At 47.0% G+C, this 24,005-nt stretch overlaps 2 protein-coding genes across 5 annotated transcripts in view; both read right to left on the bottom strand.

The window, feature by feature from the left end:
* LOC129835491 (uncharacterized) overlaps positions 1 to 11,733 on the bottom strand; it is a 15,180-nt gene extending 3,447 nt beyond the window's left edge. The window contains exons 1-2 of the mRNA XM_055901135.1: positions 7,771 to 11,733; positions 1 to 4,659 (exon numbers count right to left, since the gene is read on the bottom strand). The exon at positions 1 to 4,659 is cut by the window's left edge and continues 3,447 nt beyond it. The gene's annotated coding sequence lies outside the window, so the exon portion shown is untranslated. The remainder of the gene's footprint in view (positions 4,660 to 7,770) is intronic.
* LOC129835492 (arrestin red cell-like) overlaps positions 1 to 21,210 on the bottom strand; it is a 97,552-nt gene extending 76,342 nt beyond the window's left edge. The window contains exon 1 of one of the 4 annotated variants that reach the window (XM_055901136.1): positions 20,807 to 21,210. In XM_055901136.1, coding sequence (XP_055757111.1) covers positions 20,807 to 20,829 — 23 coding nt within the window. In that variant the 5' untranslated portion in view covers positions 20,830 to 21,210. The remainder of the gene's footprint in view (positions 1 to 20,806) is intronic. The other 3 variants (XM_055901138.1, XM_055901137.1, XM_055901139.1) reach the window with 3 other exon arrangements.
* Between the last annotated feature and the right edge of the window lie 2,795 nt (positions 21,211 to 24,005).

Below are 24,005 nucleotides of genomic sequence, written 5' to 3' on the forward strand. Positions count from 1 at the left end.
TAACACACACAGTATATGGAGAGATATGATGCCCACACACACACTAACACACAGTATATGGGGATATGATGCCCACACACACACTAACACACACAGTATATGGAGAGAAATGATGCCCACACACACACTAACACACAGTATATGGGGATATGATGCCCACACACACACTAACACACACAGTATATGGAGATATGATGCCCACACACACACTAACACACACAGTATATGGAGAGATATGATGCCCACACACACACTAACACACAGTATATGGGGATATGATGCCCACACACACACTAACACACACAGTATATGGAGAGAAATGATGCCCACACACACACTAACACACAGTATATGGGGATATGATGCCCACACACACACTAACACACACAGTATATGGAGATATGATGCCCACACACACACTAACACACACAGTATATGGAGAGAAATGATGCCCACACACACACTAACACACAGTATATGGGGATATGATGCCCACACACACACTAACACACACAGTATATGGAGAGAAATGATGCCCACACACACACTAACACACAGTATATGGGGATATGATGCCCACACACACACTAACACACACAGTATATGGAGATATGATGCCCACACACACACTAACACACACAGTATATGGAGATATGATGCCCACACACACACTAACACACACAGTATATGGAGATATGATGCCCACACACACACTAACACACACAGTATATGGAGATATGATGCCCACACACACACTAACACACAGTATATGGAGATATGATGCCCACACACACACTAACACACAGTATATGAGGATATGATGCCCACACACACACTAACACACAGTATATGAGGATATGATGCCCACACACACACTAACACACACAGTATATGGAGAGATATGATGCCCACACACACACTAACACACAGTATATGGGGATATGATGCCCACACACACACTAACACACACACTCCATTTGTAAGTACATACGGTAGGTATCCTAAGAGCATCTTAGAACGACAAGACCTGAGGACCAAGACCTCTCTCCTCCTGTGGCAACATTTAACACCTCGACCACAAAACCCCATGACCCCCACTTCCTGCTACCAGCTACACCCACTGATGCACATACTGTATGTAGTCTCCTCCTTGTCCTAAAAACTGAAGTGGGTCTTCCTCTCTCTCTGTCTCCTCTCTCTCTCTCTCCTCTCTCTCTCTCTCAATTCATGTCAAAGGGCTTTATTGGCATGGGAAACAAATGTTAACATTGCCAAAACAAGTGAAATAGATAATAAACAAAAGTCAGATAAACAAAACAAATAAAATGAACAGTAAATATTACTCACAAAAGTTCCAAAAGAATAAAGACATTTCAAATGTCACATTAAGTCTATATACAGTGTTTTAACGATGTGCAAATAGATCAAGTACAAAAGGGATTTTTTTTTTTTGACAATGGTGTTTATTCTTCACCGGTTGCCCTTTTCTTGTGGCAAATCTTGATGCTGTGATGGCACACTGTGGTATTTCTTTGTGGGTCTGTGTAAACTGAGGGAAATACGTGTCTCTAATATGGTCATACATTTGGCAGGAGGTTAGGAAGTGCAGCTCAGTTTCCACCTCATTTTGTGGGCAGTGTGCACATAGCTTGTCTTCTCTTGAGAGCCAGGTCTGCCTACGGCGGCCTTTCTCAATAGCAAGGCTATGCTCACTGAGTCTGTACATAGTCGAAGATTTCCTTAATTTTGGTTCAGTCACAGTGGTCAGGTATTCTGCCACTGTGTACTCTCTGTGTAGGGCCAAATAGCATTCTAGTTTGCTCTGTTTTTTTGTTGTTAATTCTTTTCAATGTGTCAATAATTCTCTTTTTGTTTTCTCATGATTTGGTTGGGTCTAATTGTGTTGCTGTCCTGGGGCTCTGTGCGGTCTGTGATCCCCAGGACCAGCTTGCTTTAGGGGACTCTTCTCCAGGTTCATCTCTCTGTAGGTGATGGCTTTGTTATGGAAGGTTTGGGAATCGCTTCCTTTTAGGTGGTTGTAGAATTTACCGGCTCTTTTCTGGATTTTGATAATTAGCGGCTATCGGCCTAATTCTGCTCTGCATGCATCATTAGGTGTTTTACATTGTACACTGAGGATCTTTTTGCAGAATTTTGCATGCAGAGTCTCAATTGGACACCAGACCTCACAACCATAAAGGGCAATGGGTTCTATAACTGAATCAATTAATTTTAGCCAGATCCTAATTGGTTTGTCGAATTTTATGTTCCTTTTGATGGCATAGAAGGCCCTTTTTGTCTCTCAGATCGTTCATAGCTTTGTGGAAGTTACCTGTGGCGCTGATGTTGAGGCCGAGGTATATATTGTTTTTTCTGTGCTCTAGGGCAACGATGTCTAGATGGAATTTGTATTTGTGGTCCTGGCAACTGGACCTTTTTTGGAACACCATTATTTTTGTCTTACTGAGATTTACTGTTAGGGCCCAGGTCTGGCAGAATCTGTGCAGAAGATCTAGGTCATGGTTCCCCAACTGGCGGCTCGCCGGCAAAATCTGGCCCACCAGCATTATTATTTGGCCCCCCAAAACCCCCCAAATTAGTTATAAATGTGTTTATTTTTAAGATACATCATAAAAAATTCTCAAGTCCCAAATGCAATTTCCCAAGAAGGAAGTTACCCTCCCTAAATAACGCAAAACCTGCATTTGAACTTGAACTGCAAGAGGAGAGAGAATGCAGGAGACAGACAACTAATAAAACAGGCAGCGGACCACTTTGTGGTGCTGAAAGGTAAAGCTGCAAATAGAGCACAATCAATAGGAGGTGAACAGCTCCTGGTGCTGAAAATATAGCTAACTTGTTATGCAAGTGGCGCACAGCAACAGATGGAGAAAAACTACACCAGTCGAGTAATTAATTTCAACAATAATCTTCATTTTCATTTGACTTTACAAACAATGAGGGCTTAATTTGAGTATATTTCATCCGAGCCAAGGCCTATAAAATAACTTAACTGTCTGAGGTCGGCTATGAGGCTTAACTGCATCTTTTAAAGAAAGAAAAAAGATTGCCTAATCGAAGTGAGATCTTTTTTATTAGGTCTACTTAGAATTGCAACTGGTCAAAAATGTAGCATCCTACATAAAACAATTACTTAAAGAAAAAAAGGTGATGTCTGTGTCTGAATGTATGTATGGTGATAGTCTGCTCCTGTAACGGCTGAACAAACAGAACATACTGTCAGCTTAAGACCTAAATATCCCTGGACAACCTCTCACAATGATGTTAGTATTTACTAAAAACGGTCATATAGGCCACTAAGTTACTTAATGAGAGAAGTTGAATTTCCCCTCGGACACAATCTTGTGGATGTCAGGTGAGATGGATGTGATTTTGATGCGCAGGCAGTCCTTGATTGAATTATGTGAAAACCGGTTTCTGTCCGGAGTCTGGTGTGGGCGGCAGGTAGACTAGCGGTTAGAGTGTAGGAGCGGCAGGTAGACTAGTGGTTAGAGTGTAGGGGCGGCAGGTAGACTAGTGGTTAGAGTGTAGAGGCGGCAGGTAGAGTAGTGGTTAGAGTGTAGGAGCGGCAGGTAGACTAGTGGTTAGAGTGTAGGGGCGGCAGGTAGACTAGTGGTTAGAGCGTTGTGCCAGTAATCGAAAGGTTACTAGATTGAATCCCTGAGCTGACAAGGTAAAAATATGTCATTCTACCCCTGAACAAGGCAGTTAACCCACTGTTCCCCTGAACAAGGCAGTTAACCCACTGTTCCCCTGAACAAGGCAGTTAACCCACTGTTCCCCTGAACAAGGCAGTTAACCCACTGTTCCCCTGAACAAGGCAGTTAACCCACTGTTCCTAGGCCGTCATTGTAAATATTAATGTGTTCTTAACTGACCTGCCTGGTTAAATAAAATACAAATGTATTGTGTTCATAGACGAAAAAGAGGACTCACTGGTGTAATTTGATCCCAACATTGTTAGCACGTGTAAAGGCAAGTATCTTTATTGTGCTGTTTTCCTCTGGTAATGCCACCCACAACGCACACAATGACTCGGCACTCCTGACCGCATTCCTGATTTGGCTCGATGTCTGTAATTCAATCAGCTCAGTTTGAATTGCGGCCTCATCCAGCGAGAATATCGTTTTCTTAGCAAGGAAGGAGAGTTCTCCACCTGGGCGGACTGTGAGAGGATCACGTACAAATACAATGATGTCCTTGGGCACGCTGTAGTCTTCCAATCTGGTGGAGAAGTTGTCCCTCAGCTGCTTGATGATATCTTGCATCACCTCTGTGACAACGCTGCGGCCTGGTCCCTCTGCCTGTGGGTTCAGCCAGATCACATGTCCAAATAGAACAACTCAAGCTTCCTAGTAAAGGCCTCAACTTTTCACACCATGTCCACCACTGTTTTCCCTCTTCCTTGTAACTGCAGATTCAGCTCGTTTAAGTGACAGAATATGTCTGCCCAAAAAGCTATTTGTGTATCTTTCAGTTAGGGCCTCTGTCTGGGGCTGGAAGGCCACTTTGAAAGTTCCATGCTTACATTCATAATGACGTCTGAGATTGAATTCTTTGCAAACAGCTACATCTTCATTGCAAATAAGACACACTGGCTTGGCAGTGGGAAAAGATGGTAAGGTGAACGCAGATATCCTTCTGTGTCACGCCCTGGCCTTATTATTCTTTGTTTTCTTTATTATTTTAGTTAGGTCAGGGTGTGACATGGGGAATGTTTATGTTTTGTTGGTTTTGGGTGTTTATTTGGTAAAGGGGTTATGGGTTGTAGTGTATGGTTTTGTGTTGAGTGTAGATGTCTAGTATTGTCTATGGTGGTTAGTATTCTAGGGGAGTCTATGGTTACCCGAATGAGTTCCCAATTAGAGACAGCTGATTTCGGTTGTCTCTGATTGGGAGCCTTATTTAGGGTAGCCATAGGCTCTCATTAGTTGTGGGTAATTGTCTATGTAAGAACGTTAGTAGCCTGTATGTTTGTGCACAACGTTTGTAGCTTCACGGTCGTTTTGTTATTTTGTTGTTTTGTTAAAGTGTTTTTGTGTCGTGTTCATCTTCGTGGTATAATAAAAGGAAGATGGCTTATTTTCCAAAAGCTGCATTTTGGTCCGTTAATCCGCCACACGATCGTGACAGAATTACCCACCATAGGACCAAGCGGCATGGAAGGCGGCAACAGGACCTACCACCAAAGGATTTCTGGACATGGGAGGAGATACTGGATGGTAAGGGGCCGTGGGATCAACCTGGAGAATATCGCCTCCCTCGTGAAGAGCTGGAGGCAGCGAAAGCCGAGAGGAGGCGATATGAGGAGGCAGCACGGAGACAAGGCTGGAGACCCGTGAGTACAACCCAAAAATTTCTTGGGGGGGGCCTTAAAGGGAGTGTGGCGAAGTCAGGTAGGAAACCTGCGCCTACTCCCTGTACTTACCGTGGAGAGCGGGAGTACGGGCAGACACCGTGTTACGCAGTAGAGCGCACGGTGTCTCCTGTACGCGTGCATAGCCCGGTTCGGTACATTGCAGCTCCACGTATCGGCCGGGCTAGACTGAGCGTTGAGCCATATGTCATGAAGCCGGCCCAACGCATCTGGTCACCAGTGCGTCTCCTCGGGCCGGCGTACATGGCACCAGCCTTACGCATGGTGTCCCCGGTTCGCCTACATAGGCCGGTGCGGGTTATTCCACCTCCCCGCACTGGTCAGGCGACGGGGAGCATAGAACCAGGTAAGGTTGGACAGGCTCGGCGTTCAAGGGAGCCAGTACGCCTGCACGGTCCGGTATTTCCGGCGCCACCTCCCCGCCCCAATCCAGTACCACCAGTGCCTCCTCCACGCACTAGCTATATGGTGCGTGTCTCCAGCCCTTTACCACCAGTGTCTAAACCACGCACCAAGCCTCCTGTGTGTCCCCAGAGTCCTGTGCGTCCTGTTGCTGCTCCCCGCACTAGCCCTGAGATGCGTGTCTCCAGCCCGGTGCCACCAGTCCCGGCACCACGCACCAGGCCTACAGTGCGCCTCAGCCGGCAGGAGTCTGCCGTCTGCACTGCAATGACTGAACTGCCCGTCTGCCAAGCGCCATCTGAGCCATCCGTCTCCCCAGCGCCATCTGAGCCATCCGTCTCCCCAGCGCCATCTGAGCCATCCGTCTGCAATGAGCCTGCAAAGCCGCCCGTCTGCCATGAGCCTGCAAAGCCGCCCGTCTGCCATGAGCCCACTGAGCCATCCGCCAGACAGGAGCCGCTAGAGCCGCCAGCCGGACAGGAGCCGCTAGAGCCGTCCGTCAGACAGGATCTGCCAGAGCCGCCAACCAGACAGGATCTGCCAGAGCCGCCAACCAGACAGGATCTGCCAGAGCCGCCAACCAGACAGGAGCAGCCAGATCAGTCAGCCAGCCATGAGCAGCCAGATCCGTCAGCTAGCCATGAGCAGCCAGATCCGTCAGCTAGCCATGAGCAGCCAGATCCGTCAGCTAGCCATGAGCAGCCAGATCCGTCAGCTAGCCATGAGCAGCCAGATCCGTCAGCTAGCCATGAGCAGCCAGATCCGTCAGCTAGCCATGAGCAGCCAGATCCGTCAGCTAGCCATGAGCAGCCAGATCCGTCAGCTAGCCATGAGCAGCCAGATCCGTCAGCTAGCCATGAGCAGCCAGATCCGTCAGCTAGCCATGAGCAGCCAGATCCGTCAGCTAGCCATGAGCAGCCAGATCCGTCAGCTAGCCATGAGCAGCCAGATCAGTTAGCCAGCCATGAGCAGCCAGATCCGTTAGCCAGCCATGAGCAGCCAGATCTGTCAGCCAGCCATGGGCTGTCCCTCAGTCCGGAGCTGCAGTCCCTCAGTCCGGAGCTGCAGTCCTTCAGTCCGGAGCTGCCATTCCTCAGTCCGGAGCTGCCCCTTACCCTGGAGCTGCCCCTTACCCTGGTGCTGCCCCTTACCCTGGTGCTGCCCCTTACCCTGGTGCTGCCCCTTACCCTGGTGCTGCCCCTTACCCTGGTGCTGCCCCTTACCCTGGTACTGCCCCTTATCCTGGTACTGCCCCTGACCCTGGTACTGGTTCTTAGTCCGGAGCTGTCCCTTAGTCCGGAACTCCCCCTGAATGCAATGGGGTTAATGGTTAATGTGGAGGGGGGTCGTTTGGAGGAGGCCTAGGAGGTGGTTAGGTACTGTGGTGACGTGGGGACTACGACCAGAGCCGGAGCCGCCACCGTGGAGGGGAGCCCACCCAGACCCTCCCCTAGACTGTGTATGGTGCGCCCGGAGTTCGCGCCTCAAGGGGGGGGTTATGTCACGCCCTGGCCTTATTATTCTTTGTTTTCTTTATTATTTTAGTTAGGTCAGGGTGTGACATGGGGAATGTTTATGTTTTGTTGGTTTTGGGTGTTTATTTGGTAAAGGGGTTATGGGTTGTAGTGTATGGTTTTGTGTTGAGTGTAGATGTCTAGTATTGTCTATGGTGGTTAGTATTCTAGGGGAGTCTATGGTTACCCGAATGAGTTCCCAATTAGAGACAGCTGATTTCGGTTGTCTCTGATTGGGAGCCTTATTTAGGGTAGCCATAGGCTCTCATTAGTTGTGGGTAATTGTCTATGTAAGAACGTTAGTAGCCTGTATGTTTGTGCACAACGTTTGTAGCTTCACGGTCGTTTTGTTAAAGTGTTTTTGTGTCGTGTTCATCTTCGTGGTATAATAAAAGGAAGATGGCTTATTTTCCAAAAGCTGCATTTTGGTCCGTTAATCCGCCACACGATCGTGACATTCTGGCCATTCTTCCCTGAAACTTCCATTTTCATTATCCACCTTTCTTTCGATACTTTTTGAGAGTGACATTTTCTCTCGCTATCAAGTCAATTGTTCTGAATGAATGTTGACATTAATAAAGTAGTGTAGCCTACAGTAGGCTACGCAGACCTGTTTTTTCTCCACCAATCAACACACAGAGAAATAGACATAAATAATAATTGAATAGAGACATGGGGGATTTTATGAGCATAATCAGATCAAAATGATTATCTTATTGTCACTGAACGTATTATGTACTAATCAGATGTGTTAAATATGTTACATTTGTAGTGTAGGCCTATTAATTGTGATAAAATGATATGCTAATTATGTTCTGGCCCGCCGACTATTAGCTCAGAAACAATTTGGCCCGAGGCCAAACCTAGTTGACGAACCCTGATCTAGGTGCTGCTGTAGACCCTCCTTGGTCTCTCTCTCTCTCTCTCTCTCTCTCTCTCTCTCTCTCTCTCTCTCTCTCTCTCTCTCTCTCTCTCTCTCTCTCTGTCTCTCTGTCTCTCTGTCTCTCTCTCTCTGTCTCTCTGTCTCTCTGTCTCTCTGTCTCTCTGTCTCTGTCTCTGTCTCTGTCTCTGTCTCTGTCTCTGTCTCTGTCTCTGTCTCTGTCTCTGTCTCTGTCTCTGTCTCTGTCTCTGTGTGTGTAAAGTGTTTTTTTTTTCAGTGAGGTCAGGCAGTCCATCCCTAATCTGTTCCATTGTGTGTGTTTTAAGGGGTTAGAGAGAGAGAACTAAATGGAACGAGAGAGAGATGGGGGGAACTAAATGGAACGAGGGAGAGATGGAATGGTGAGAAACGAAAGAGTGAGGAACTGTCATCTGCAACCCTGTCTAACCTCATGGCTTCCTATCGCCCAATACAGCTCACAGGCAATAGCAGCACTGAAACTTAAAGGGATTGTTCACTCCAAAAATGGTTTCCTGACCTGTTGAAATGCATCGACGTCCCACGTCAACTGAACTAAGAACCTGAGGCCTTCGGTTCTTCCACTGTACAGTGAGCGAGTCTAATCGCGTGTGTGCCTGTGTTTAATCTCTATTGTTAGTCCCTCATTAACCAAGTTGAACAGGTGAGGAGAGAAGGGGAGCGAATGGAGAGATCTAGGGAAACGACAAAACGAGGGCAGAGCGAGAGTGAAAAACTCTGTGAGTGAGTGTCTGTGTTGTCAGCATATCTAACCACAGTAAAAGGACAACTGGCTTCCCGGTGGTTACACTGTGTTTTACTGTACATCACACCCACTCCTCTAAGCCTCTCTCTCTATCTCTCTAGTGAAAAAAGCGAGGGAGGCAGAGAGAGTGGTGAGAGAAGAAGACAGAGAAGCAAAGGACGAGAGAGAGGATAGAGAGTGAAAGGAAGAGAGAGATGTTCTTTTTTTAAACTAATTCTAGAATGCATAGAACACCGGAAGGATGACGCCTACACATTCTCTTCTCACTCAGCCTCCTGCTTACCGTCTGTGAATCTATCCATGCATCTTACATAGCACCCTATTCCCTTTATAGTGCACTACCCATAGGGCTATTGTAAAAAGTAGTGTACTATGTAGGGAAGTTTTGTTCTGCTTGTTCGGTTTGTTTTGATTTGATTTATAAGTTGGTTCATTTAGACTTCCACGTCCCACAGACATATATGAGACAGATATAACACACACACCACACACCACACACAAACAAACAAACACACATACACAGTTACATGCACAGATAGGGCTCACCCAACTTTTCTCTCTATCCGTATTCTGACCCTGAACTTCAGCATGAGAATAGCCTGCTATTCACTAGTTATGTGTCTGCAGATACACCATATCCTGACCTTGACTTCATTCCCTCATAATTCCACCACACCTTTTACACGTGAAGGAAACCGTGAATAAGGTTGAGCAACCTGTCGGTTCCAAATGGTGTTATTTCCGATAGTGCATGGAGAATGGTGTTATTTCTGATAGTGCATGGAGAATGGTGTCATTTCAGATAGTGCGTGGAGAATGGTGTTATTTCTGATAGTGCATGGAGAATGGTGTTATTTCTGATAGTGCATGGAGAATGGTGTTATTTCTGATAGTGCATGGAGAATGGTGTCATTTCAGATAGTGCGTGGAGAATGGTGTCATTTCCGATAGTGCATGGAGAATGGAGTTATTTCCGATAGTACATGGAGAATGGTGTTATTTCTGATAGTGCATGGAGAATGGTGTTATTTATGATAGTGCATGGAGAATGGTGTTATTTCCGATAGTGCATGGAGAATGGTGTTATTTCCGATAGTACATGGAGAATGGTGTTATTTCCGATAGTACATGGATAATGGTGTTATTTCCGATAGTGCATGGAGAATGGTGTTATTTCTGATAGTGCATGGAGAATGGTGTTATTTCTGATAGTGCATGGAGAATGGTGTTATTTCTGTAATTTACTAAGTGATAAGGTCTATTGATAGGATCTAGCTGAATGAGTAAGACGTTTGAATAAGAGGGATTGTAAATATACATGGCACTTATTTTAGATCTATATTACCTTATGATCACTGGAGACAAATGGGAAACAGGTCATATGGCAGCAAACTGAAGCATATCAACACTTTTTCCACAGTGAAGTTAATGGAATGCTGGCCTTATAACCTGGGATGATATTTGGTAGACCCAAGCTATACTATCTTGTGTCTGCTATAATATCCGAGATGAATAGGACATGCATAGTTTGAATACCATAAACTCTAGCCATGTGCATATGATAGAATAGCTCCAAACCTACCGAGTTGATTTATGATTTCTAGAATGTTTTCATTATATTCCCAGACTTTTCACTTTTACCATTTGTATTGTGTTAAATATTAGTCACTATTGGTAGCCCCCGTCAGTTATACCCAGATACATTTACAACTGTCACTGACTTTAGTTTTAGTCTTTACATCGTTAGTTTATCTTTGTTTTCCTCTGTTACGTTCATGTGGTTGTTCCTGACGATCGCTAGAAAAAGTGGATCATTTTAGGCTAATATATTACAAGTTGTGCAATAACTTGCCTATTTGAATCATTATGTAACGCAGACCATACCCAGTAGTTAAACCTGGAACCAGGCGCACGGTTCACCACGACTGGACCATACCCAGTAGTTAAACCTGGAACCAGGCGCACGGTTCACCATGACTGGATCATACCCAGCAGTTAAACCTGGAACCAGGCGCACGGTTCACCACGACTGGACCATACCCAGCAGTTAAACCTGGAACCAGGCGCACGGTTCACCACGACTGGACCATACCCAGCAGTTAAACCTGGAACCAGGCGCACGGTTCACCACAACTGGATCGTTGTCAATACAGTTCCTTGATTAGTGAGGATCATTAGGGTCGATATATAGGACCACCGTCTCAAAACCCTATTGCACACATTTCTCCTCTTCTAATATTTCACGGATTTAACAAATGAATTTTATTATAATAATAAATAACATTTCTATAGCGCTTTTAATAGAATGTCAAAGTGCTGAAAATAAGACGAATATATGTGAATATGTGTGAGTATGTGTAACGGCGGCCTTCCCTCTCTTCACTAGAAGAGGGGGTGAAACAGGGATCGAACCAACACGCAGCGTAGCCAGTGCTCAACATGTTTAATTAACAAAAACTACAGTGAACACTAAACAAATACAAAATAACAAAACTGGCAAACCGATACAGACCTATCTGGTGCAGAATACAAACACAGAGACAGGAAACAACCACCCACAATCCCCAACACAAAACAAGCCACCTATATATGATTCTCAATCAGGGACAACGATTGACAGCTGTCTCTGATTGAGAACCATATTAGGCTGAACACAGAAACAGACGAACTAGACACACAACATAGAATTCCCACCCAGCTCACGTCCTGACCAACACTAAACAAGCAAAACACATAAGAACTCTGGTCAGGATGTTACAGTACCCCCCCCCCCCCCCCCCTGAGGTGCGGACTCCGAACGCACCCCTAAAACTCAAGGGGAGGGTCTGGGTGGGCATCTGTCCGCGGTGGCGGCTCCGGCGGTGGACGAGGACACCACTCCACCACTGTCTTTGTCCCCCTCCTTAGCGTCCTTTGAGTGGCGACCCTCGCCCACGACCTTGGCCTAAGAATCCTCCCCAAGGCCCCCACATGATTTAGGAGGTAGCTCAGGACAGAGAGGTAGCTCAGGACAGAGAGGTAGCTCAGGACAGAGAGGCAGCTCAGGACGAATGGCAGCTCCGGACTGAATGGCAGCTCCGGACTGAATGGCAGCTCCGGACTGAATGGCAGCTCCGGACTGAGTGGCAGCTCCGGACTGAGTGGCAGCTCCGGACTGAGTGGCAGCTCCGGACTGAGTGGCAGCTCCGGACTGAGTGGCAGCTCCAGACTGAGTGGCAGCTCATGACTGTAGGGCCGCTCATGACTGGAAGGCCGCTCATGACTGGAAGGCCGCTCATGACTGGAAGGCCGCTCATGACTGGAGGGCAGCTCATGACTGGAGGGCAGCTCATGACTGGAAGTCAGCTCATGACTGGAGTGCAGCTCATGACTGGAAGGCAGCTCATGACTGGAGGGCGGCTCATGACTGGAGGGCGGCTCTGGCGGCTCCTGACTGGCTGGCGGCTCTGACTGGCTGGCGGCTCTGGCGGCTCCTGACTGGCTGGCGGCTCTGGCGGCTCCTGACTGGCTGGCGGCTCTGGCGGCTCCTGACTGGCTGGCGGCTCTGGTGGCTCCTGACTGGCTGGCGGCTCTGGCGGCTCCTGACTGGCTGGCGGCTCTGGCGGCTCCTGACTGGCTGGCGGCTCTGGCGGCTCCTGACTGGCTGACGGCTCTAGCGGCTCCTGACTGGCGGACGGCTCTAATGGCTCGGGACAGACGGGCGGCTCTGAAGGCTCGTGGCAGACGGATGGCTCAGATGGCGCTGGGCAGACGGATGGCTCAGATGGCGCTGGGCAGACGGATGGCTCAGATGGCGCTGGGCAGACGGATGGCTCAGATGGCGCTGGGCAGACGGATGGCTCAGATGGCGCTGGGCAGACGGATGGCTCAGATGGCGCTGGGCAGACGGATGGCTCAGATGGCGCTGGGCAGACGGATGGCTCAGATGGCGCTGGGCAGACGGATGGCTCAGATGGCGCTGGGCAGACGGATGGCTCAGATGGCGCTGGGCAGACGGATGGATCAGATGGCGCTGGGCAGACGGATGGCTCAGATGGTGCTGGGCAGGCAGGCAGCTCAGACGGCGTTGGGCAGACGAGCAGTGCAGGCGGCGTTGGGCAGACGGCCGACTCTGACCGGCTGAGGCGCACAGTAGGCCTGGTGCGTGGTGCCGGAACTGGTGGTACCGGACTGGAGACACGCACCTCAAGGCTAGTGCGGGGAACAGGAACAGGGCACACTGGACTCTCGAGGCGCACTATAGGCCTGGTGCGTGGTACCGGAACTGGAGGTACCGGGCTGAGGGCACGCACCTCAGGGCGAGTGTGGGGAGAAGGAACAGTGCGTACAGGGCTCTGGAGACGCACAGGAGGTTTGGTGCGTGGTGTAGGCACTGGTGGTACTGGGCTGGGGCCACGCACCATAAGGCGAGTGTGGGGTGCTGAAACTGGAGGAAATGGGCTGGGGCGGGAAGGTGGCGCCGGATATACCGGACCGTGCAGGCGTACTGGCTCAGGACAGAGAGGTAGCTCAGGACAGAGAGGCAGCTCAGGACGAATGGCAGCTCCGGACTGAATGTCAGCTCCGGACTGAGTGGCAGCTCCGGACTGAGTGGCAGCTCCGGACTGAGTGGCAGCTCCGGACTGAGTGGCAGCTCCGGACTGAGTGGCAGCTCCGGACTGAGTGGCAGCTCATGACTGTAGGGCCGCTCATGACTGGAAGGCCGCTCATGACTGGAAGGCCGCTCATGACTGGAAGGCCGCTCATGACTGGAAGGCCGCTCATGACTGGAGGGCAGCTCATGACTGGAGGGCAGCTCATGACTGGAGGTCAGCTCATGACTGGAGTGCGGCTCATGACTGGAGGGCGGCTCATGACTGGAGGGCGGCTCATGACTGGAGGGCGGCTCTGGCGGCTCCTGACTGGCTGGCGGCTCTGACTGGCTGGCGGCTCTGGCGGCTTCTGACTGGCTGGCGGCTCTGGCGGCTCCTGACTGGCTGGAGGCTCTGGCGGCTCCTGACTGGCTGGCGGCTCTGGCGGCTCCTGACTGGCTGGCGGCTCTGGCGGCTCCTGACTGGCTGGCGGCTCTGGCGGCTCCTGACTGGCTGGCGGCTCTGGCGGCTCCTGACTGACGGACGGCTCTAGCGGCTCCTGACTGGCGGACGGCTCTAATGGCTCGGGACAGACGGGCGGCTCTGAAGTCTCGTGGCAGACGGATGGCTCAGATGGCGCTGGGCAGACGGATGGCTCAGATGGCGCTGGGCAGACGGATGGCTCAGATGGCGCTGGGCAGACGGATGGCTCAGATGGCGCTGGGCAGACGGATGGCTCAGATGGCGGTTGGCAGACGGATGGCTCAGATGTAGCTGGGCAGACGGATGGCTCAGATGGCGCTGGGCAGACGGATGGATCAGATGGCGCTGGGCAGACGGATGGCTCAGATGGTGCTGGATAGGCAGGCAGCTCAGACGGCGCTGGGCATACGAGCAGTGCAGGCGGCGTTGGGCAGACGGCCGACTCTGACCGGCTGAGGCGCACAGTAGGCCTGGTGCGTGGTGCCGGAACTGGTGGTACCGGACTGGAGACACGCACCTCAAGGCTAGTGCGGGGAACAGGAACAGGGCACACTGGACTCTCGAGGCGCACTATAGGCCTGGTGCGTGGTACCGGAACTGGAGGTACCGGGCTGAGGGCACGCACCTCAGGGCGAGTGTGGGGAGAAGGAACAGTGTGTACAGGGCTCTGGAGACGCACAGGAGGTTTGGTGCGTGGTGCCGGAACTGGAGGTACTGGGCAGGAGACACGCACCATAGGGAGAGTGCGTGGAGGAGGAACAGGCCTCTGGAGACGCACTGGAAGCCTGGTGCGTGGTGTAGGCACTGGTGGTACTGGGCTGGGGCCACGCACCATAAGGCGAGTGCGGGGTGCTGGAACTGGAGGAAATGGGCTGGGGCGGGGAGGTGGCGCCGGATATACCGGACCGTGCAGGCGTACTGGCTCTCTTGAGCACCGAGCCTGCCCAACCTTACCTGGTTGAATGCTCCCCGTAGCCCGTCTAGTGCGGGGAGGTGGAATAATCCGCACTGGGCTGTGTTGGCGAACCGGGGACACCATGCGTAAGGTTGGTGCCATGTACACCGGCCCGAGGAGACGTACTGGAGGCCAGATATGTAGAGCCGGCTTCATGGCACTTGGCTCAATGCTCAATCTAGCCCGGCCAGTGCGGGGAGGTGGAATAACCCGCACCGGGCTATGCACACGTACAGGAGACACCGTGCGCTCTTCCGCATAACGCGGTGTCTGCCCGTACTCCCGCTCTCCACGGTAAGCATGGGAAGTGGGCGCAGGTCTCCTACCTGACTTCGCCACACTATCGTTTAGCCACCCCCCCCCCCCCCCCCCCCAATACATTTTGGGGGTTTCTTCACGGGCTTCTTACCGCGTCGTCGTGCTAACCTCATTCACCGGTATCCCTCTGCATATTGCCCCATCGAATCCCAGGCGGGCTCCGGCACTCTCCCTGGGTCAACCGACCACCTGTCTATTTCCTCCCAAGTGGTGTAACCCAGATCCGGCTCCGGAGCTAGCTCCTCGAAACGCCGCCTCTCTGCTTTTGCTGCCTCCAGCTCTGCTTTGGGGCGGCGATAATCCTCTGGCTCTGCCCAGGGTCCTTTTCCGTCCAGCTCGTTCTCCCATATCCATTTCTCCTGTTCCCGCTGCTGCTGCTGCTGCCGCTGCCCGTTGCTACGCTGCTTGGTCCGAGATTGGTGGGTGGTTCTGTAATGGCGGCCTTCCCTCTCTTCACTAGAAGAGGGGGTGAACCAGGGATCGAACCAACACGCAGCGTAGCCAGTACTCAACATGTTTAATTAACAAAAACTACAGTGAACACTAAACAAATACAAAATAACAAAACTGGCAAACCGATACAGACCTGTCTGGTGCAGAATACAAACACAGAGACAGGAAACAACCACCCACAATCCCCAACACAAAACAAGCCACCTATATATGATTCTCAATCAGGGATAACGATTGACAGCTGTCTCTGATTGAGAACCATATTAGGCTGAACACAGAAACAGACGAACTAGACACACAACATAGAATTCCCACCCAGCTCACGTCCTGACCAACACTAAACAAGCAAAACACATAAGAACTCTGGTCAGGACGTTACAGTATGTGTGAATATGTGTGAGTATGTGTGAATATGTGTGAATATGTGTGAATATGTGTGAATTTACAAGGCTTTCTTCCATTGAGCCCTAACCTTCTGAACGTTTTCACCAAATATTCTAGTGAATCTGTACACCAAATTTAAAGGGATGGCTTTAGATGGGGCAGCAGGTAGCCAAGTGGTTAGAGTGTTGGGCCAGTAACCGAAAGGTTGCTAAATCGAATCCCTGAGTTGACAAGGTAAACATCTATTGTTCTGCCCCTGAACAAGGCAGTTAACCCACTGTTCCTAGGCCGTCATTGAAAATAAGAATTAGTTCTAAACTGACTTGCCTAGTTAAATAAAGGTTACACATAGAACATTTACTGAAAACCCTATTGAATGAACACTTTATGAGTAAATGTGTTGCTTTTTTCCCGACATTTACCCGCCATATTCAACTGGTGTTGAGAGTTCGTAAATTCATAAATTATTCTGCGCTCTGGCACACTCAGATGAGATTGCTCTGTAATCGGAGTACATCGCCAGGGTGAATTTACGAACGCACCCTAAATATTTTCCACGCCTGCAAAGCCCGTCACGCATCTCCATAAAATAATTCTGAATACCAACTACTGACAAGTGCGTAGGAAAGGCGTGCATAGGAAATCTGTATTAACCCGCCAGATTCAGAAGCATAAAGACCCCATCAGAAAAAAAGATTGAAACCCGCATTGGAAAAACAATTTGATTTTTGCCCTCCCCAAAAAACGACAACTGAACATAATTCATTTTGATTTTTATTATTTTTTGTTCGTTTTGGAGTCAAAGATAATAGTTTGAGTATACTGTAGTTTTAGTTTTTCAAACGGGTTTGTTAATTATTTTTTGTTCAGTTTTAGTTTACTATAATAACCTTGCTATATACTGTACTGATGGAATAGTGAAGGTCAAAGGTTATTTCAGGCTGCTGCATGAAGAGTTGCTAAGGGCGCAGTGCGAGGTGTGCCGGGCAGACAGTGACTTTGAATACTGGTCAAATTAAATAAATAAATGTAATTAAACGATCCATGTGACATTGCTGCACACAAGGATATACCATGACATTTTAAATTCTTAATTTAATAAAACAACACACGTTTGAATGTAGTTTTTATGACGTGTGCCTCGTAAAAATACATGCTGTATAGCCTACAGAGGTGTCCCGGGTTTCAGCTTGTTGTTGTTGGTACTAGTCAGAGTGTAGCAACGTGAAGTGGGTGATCACTAGGCTTATCAATGCAAAACGGAATTCAAATGACTGAATTAAGTTAGCTAAATAACCTAATACTAAATAAGAAAGAGTAGGCTACAGCGTGTAACCGGCGCCTAGTTGTTTCATCTGAATGGAGTTGTTGTAGACATTGACTCTTATTATTTCATTGTTATTATTATTAGACAATAGTTGCCATATTATTCTTGTTACAGGGACCGCGCCATAACGAATCATTTGGCCGGGCCTTTGATATCCAGAGGCGGGACCTCCTATGTGTGCACGCGCCACACCCGTTGCTAACAGACGCTTGCGCGTTCACAAATTGTTTAACGGGTGTAATAGTAAAAGACCATCGGGAAGCTTACAATTTATCCTACCCATTTCTACCTATCTGCGTGCCAGTTATGATTATTTTCAATATGCGCATTTTCATGGAACAGTTTCACTTTCATAATAACTGTCACGTGGTTAATCATAAAGATCTAAAAAAAAATGAATGTCTAGAACTCAGAGATGATACATCACAGGCCAATGCAGCATTAGGCCTATAACTTCCATCATCAACTAAGTAAAATACACAAACCTAAAGCCAACAAATAAAAACAGTAGGAAATATCCTGATGAAAATTCGGGTTCTTTCAATCGCATTATTTGTAAATAATACACTATATATACAAAGGTATATGAACACCCCTTCAAATTAGTGGATTCTGCCATTTCAGACACACCCGTTGCTGACAGGCATATAAAATTGAGTACACAGCAATGCAATCTCCATAGACAAACATTGTCAGTAGAATGGTCTTACTGAAGAGCTCAGTGACTTTCAATGTGACACCGTCATTGGATGCCACCTTTCCAACAAATCAGTTTGTCAAATTTCTGCCCTGCTAGAACTGCCCCAGGCAACTGTAAGTGCTGTTATTGTGAAATGGCAATGTCTAGGAGCAACAACGACTCAGCCGCAAAGTGGTATGCCATACAAGCTCACAGAATGGGACCGGCGAGTGCTGAAGCATGTAGCGCGTAAAAATCGTCTGTCCTTGGTTGTAATATTCACTACTGAGATCCAAACTACCTCTGGAAGCAACGTCAGCACAAGAACTATTCGTCGGGAGCTTAATGAAATGGGTTTCCATTGCCGAGCAGCCGCACACAAGCCTAAGATCATCATGCGCAATGCCAAGCGTTGGCTGGAGTGGTGTAAAGCTCGCCGCCATTGGACTCTGGAGCAGTGGAAACACGTTCTCTGAAGTGATGAATCAAGACTTACCATCTGGCAGTCCGACGGACGAATCTGGGTTTGGCGGATGCCAGGATAATGTTACCTACACCAATGCATAGTGACAACTGTAAAGTTTGGTGGAGGAAGAATAATGGTCTAGGGCTGTTCTTCATGGTTCGGCCTAGGCCCCTTCGTACCAGTGAAGAGAAATCTTAACACTACAGCATACAATGACATTCTAGACGATTCTGTGTTTCCAACTTTGTGGCATGGGTTTAGGGAAGGCCCTTTCCTGTTTCAGCATGACAATTCCCCCGTATTCAAATCGAGGTCCATACAGAAATGTTTTGTTGAGATCGGTGCGGAAGAACTTGATGTATTTAATTTATTTCATACAGAGACAGAGAGAGCGAGAGAGAGAGAGCGACTCAGAGCCCCTTGGACAGCAACACAATTAGACCCAACCAAATCATGAGAAAACTAAAAGATAATTACTTGACACATCGGAAAGAATTAACAAAAAAACAGAGCAAACTAGAATGCTATTTGGCCCTAAACAGAGAGTACACAGTGGCAGAATACCTGACCACTTTGATTGACCCAAATTTAAGGAAAGTTTTGACTATGTACAGACTCAGTGAGCATAGCCTTGCTATTGAGAAAGGCCGCCGTAGGCAGACCTGGCTCTCAAGAGAAGACAGGCTATGTGCACACTGCCCACAAAATGAGATGGAAACTGAGCTGCACTTCCTAACCTCCTGACAAATGTATGACCATATTAGAGACACATATTTCCATCAGATTACACAGATCCACAAAGAATTCGAAAACAAACCCGATTTTGATAAACTCCCATATCTACTGGGTGAAATACCACAGTGTGCCATCACAGCAGCAAGATGTGTGACCTGTTGCCACAAGAAAAGGGCAACCAGTGAAGAACAAACACCATTGTAAATACAACGCATATTTATGTTGATTTATTTTCCCATTTGTACTTTAACTATTTGCACATAATATGACATTTGTAATGTCTTCATTCTTTTAGAACTTTTGTGAGTGTAATCTTTACTGTTAATTTCTATTGTTTATTTCACTTTTGTTTATTATCTACTTCACTTGCTTTGGCAATGTTAACATGTTTCCCATGCCAATAAAGCCCTTAAATTGGAATTTAATTGAAAGAGGGAGAAAGGGAGGGAGGGGAGAGAGAGGGGGGGGGGGGGTGGGAGGAATAGAGAGTATTTCATATGGATCCCATTGTTCTCTCTCAGATCACATTACATTTGTGCGTGCATTAGAATTAAACCAGAACCATACGTCAAACCCACGTCATAGTCGGGGGTGTCACCGTGTCATGATTCGGTGCTGCGGTAAACTAACACAATAGTAGCCTAACGTTACATTTTGATTTTCACAGAAACTGCAGACAAACTGACAGACAGCCGCATGACATTTTCAGGGTAACTCTTGTCCCTTTACTTGCTACTTTAAAGAGGAAGTAGCCTATGTTTATCGTCAACGAAGTGGCTACAGTAGGCGAGTCTATTTGAGTCTAGGTTGCGTTACATTGTAATAAGAGAGTTACAACGTTGACAATGATGCTGCCGCACACGGTGATATAATTTTTTTTATAAACAATGTATTAAGTCGCTTGTGGCTACAGTAGACGAGTGCATCACTTTGTTTCAACCTGATACAATATGTGGCTGTCTGACTTTGGGAACTAGCAATCTAGCAGGAGTAGGGTAGAATTAATCAGATTGAGGTTAATTTCGACAGTATAGACTAGCCCCTCCCTACACTCAATTTGACAGGTACAAACGGACCCTGTGTTTTGCATTCTAGATAACGGTATCGCCACTAGCCCATAGCCTAATGCGAAGTACGAGTTCGCTTGCATATTGATGATATGATTTCATTCGCACTTAAAACTCTCTCTCTCATCATTGTCTCCTCTATCTCTCTCCCCTGAACCAACGAAACCTCCACTCTTCTCAACTAACCCTCTGTTATCGCTGCTTGATGTTTAGGGAACCTCGACCAGCGTGCTGCTTACCGTTCATGCCCTGTCTCTGAATGCCCTGTCTCTGAATGCGAAACCAGGATCCCTTTTCTTCCTTATGATTGCCTATTTTCCCAAATAACACAAACATCACTGGAAAAATGTAAACGCTAAAAACAACCAACGACTGATAATTTCTCCTTACCTGGTCCCCGCCTTATCTCCCATCTTCACAGGCACTGAGTTTCAGTGCTATTAACGTGTAATATTAGTGTAAATTTGGACGGTATTTTGATTACAAGGTCTTCCTCAATACTGTCCAATTTCCTCCTCTCAGTCGTAGGATCGAGCTCCAATCGGTCTCTGTTCGGCTTGCGTAGCTCTGTGAAACTCGGTTTCCGCAGCCTACAAACGGAAACGAACCCTTCGTTTAGTCCCTCGAGCTCTGACAGTGAGCGAAATACAGAGCTACGCCCTCGCCGTCTGACAGACACCGCCCTCGACCAATCGCTTCTTCGGAATCATGTGCATCAGTGAAAGGCTAGCAGGCATAAAATAAACGCCTGAAACTATATAAAGGGCGGGCTGCGCCTGCTTCATATTGGTCCTGACTGGAGTTAACGAGAAGGGGAGGAAAAGTATAATTTTACTTCCCCTTAAAACCGGAACATCCGGTTGTTGGGGACTCGGCAGAGGCTAGTGAATGGACAACAAACAGGCACAGCCCACCCTTGCCTTTGGGACCACCAATGGAAGAAGAAGAAAAAATGGTAGAGGGTGTGTCTTTCTTAACAGATAAGGAGGAATCAGGGTGTGGACATGAAGCTAGGGTTAGGGTTAACTTCATGTCCACATGCCAGTTCAACTCCAGCCTCAACCATAACCTTAACCCTAGCCTCATTTTCACATCCTGTTTCCACCCTAACCTCAACCACAACTCGAACGCTAACCCTAGAGAGATAACCAAGGTGTCTCCTCTCTCTAATTCAGTTGAAACGGCCTCTATTCAACCCCTTGTAATCCAGTGGACACCATTCAGATAATGCAGACCCGATTATTAGTAATATCATAATGACTAACATTATCCAAACGTTGCCTAGCAATAGACCTGTGGACCCTATAGGGAGCCATGGTGTCAAGCTGTACCTCATGACAGGTCTTGGTTAAAGTAATGTCCTACTGGGCAGTGGTGGAAAAAGTACTCAAGTACTTGAGTAAAAGTACAGGTACCTTAATAGAAAATGACTCAAGTAAAAGTAAAAGTCACCCAGTAAAATATTACTTTAGTAAAAGTCTAAAAGTATTCGGATTTAAATACACTTAAGTATCAAAAGTAAATGGAATTGCTCAAATGTACTTAAGTATAAATCATTTCAAATTCCTTATATTAAGCAAGCCGGACGGCACAATTTTATATATTTTTTTATTGACGGATAGCCAGGGGCACACTCCAACACTCAGACATAATTTACTAACGAAGCATTTGTGTTGAATGAGTCTGCCAGATCAGAGGCAGTAGGGATGACCAGGGATGTTCTCTTGACAAGTGTGTGAATTGGACCACTTTCCTTTCAAAATGTATCAAGGATTTTTGGGTGTCAGGGAAAGTGCATTATTTTCTTTCGGAATGTAGTGAAGTAAAAGTTGCCAAAAATATAAATAGTAAAGTACAGATATCCCCAAAAAACTTAAGTGCTCCTGAGTAGCGCAGCGGTCAAAGGCACTGCATCTCAGTGCAAGAGGTGTCACTATAGTACCTGGTTCGAATCCAGGCTGTATCACATCCGGCCGTGATTGGGAGTCCCATAGGGCGGCGCACAATTGGCCCAGCGTTGTCCGGGTTTGGCCGGGGTAGGCCGTCATTGTAAATAAGAATTTGTGACTTGCCTGGTTAAATAAAAAGTTGTACTTTAAAGTATTTTTTACTTAAGTACTTTACACCACTGCTGCTGGTCGACAGTCATTTCAATTGATACCCCTAGATTCTTGAAGATCATTTATAAATGCTTATAAACTTCATGACACAAAATATAAGGCTGTATTATGCCATAATTTAGGTTTTTCACTTTAATCTTTTGTAAACAATGTATAGCTTTTATTTGTCAGATGCGCCGAATATAACCATGAAATACTTACTTAGGAGCCCTGAACCAAAATATTTACTAAATAAACTAAAGTAAAAAATGTAATAAAAAACAAATTCCTTATATTAAGCAAGCCAGACGGCACAATTTTATTAAACACGATAAAATAACAATAACAAGGCTATATACAGGTGGTACCGGTACCGAGTCAATGTGCGGGGGTACAGGTTAGTCGAGGTCATTTGTATATGTAGGTAGGGGTAAACTGACTATGCATAGATAATTAACAACGAGTTAATTGTTCAGCAGTCTTATGCCTTGGTGGTAGAAGCTGTTAAGGAGCTTTTTGGACCTAGTCATGGCGCTCCAGTACCATAAACATAAAATGTGTTTGAAACAATCAGGTTAGTTCCGAATATAAATGTGATAATTACATTCAATTGATAAAAAATTAGCAATGATCTGTTTGAATATTATGTTGTGTGTCAATAAGATATGTTATGTTGAGATGAAATGGAATTAAAGTCAGGTAAATGACCAGCAAGATTAGTCATTCTTCTAGGAGTAAACTAGAGAGTTTGTAACGCTCGTCGTCAGAAGGAGTGGACCAAAGCGCAGCGTGATAAGTGTTCATGATTTTATTTAATATCAAAAACACTCGAAACAAAGTAACAAAACGAAAAAAGCGAACAGTTCTGTCAGGTGCAGACATTAAACAGAAAATAACTACCCACAAATGAAAGAGGGAAAAAGGACTGCCATAGTATGATTCCAAATCAGAGACAACGATAGACCACACTCGGCCAAAAACAAAGAAATAGAAAACATAGAAATAAAGAAACTAGAATGCCCACCCTAGTCACACCCTGGCCTAACCAAAATAGAGAATAAAAACCTCTCTATGGCCAGGGCGTGACAGAGTTCAATCATTCTCTAGGAGAAAAGAAAATCATTCAATCATTCTTCTAGAAGTAAAGTACAGAGTTCAATCATTCTCCTAGTAGTAAAGAAAAGAGTTCAATCATTCTTCTAGGAGTAAAGAGTGCAATAATTATTCTAGGAGTAAAGAGTTCAATAATTCTTCAAGGAGTAAATAGTTCAATTCTTCCTCTAGGAGTAAAGTACAGAGTTCAATCATTCTCCTAGGAGTAAAGTACAGAGTTCAATCATCCTTCTAGGAGAAAAGAGTTCAATCATTCTTCTAGGAGTAAAGAGTTCAATCATTCTTCTAGGAGTAAAGCACAGAGTTCAATTATTATTCGAGGAGTAAAGTACAGAGTTCAATCATTATTCTAGGAGTAAAGAGTTCAATCATTCTCC

Source organism: Salvelinus fontinalis, chromosome 36 (genome assembly GCF_029448725.1).
Source record: "Salvelinus fontinalis isolate EN_2023a chromosome 36, ASM2944872v1, whole genome shotgun sequence".
Taxonomy (NCBI): domain Eukaryota; kingdom Metazoa; phylum Chordata; class Actinopteri; order Salmoniformes; family Salmonidae; genus Salvelinus; species Salvelinus fontinalis.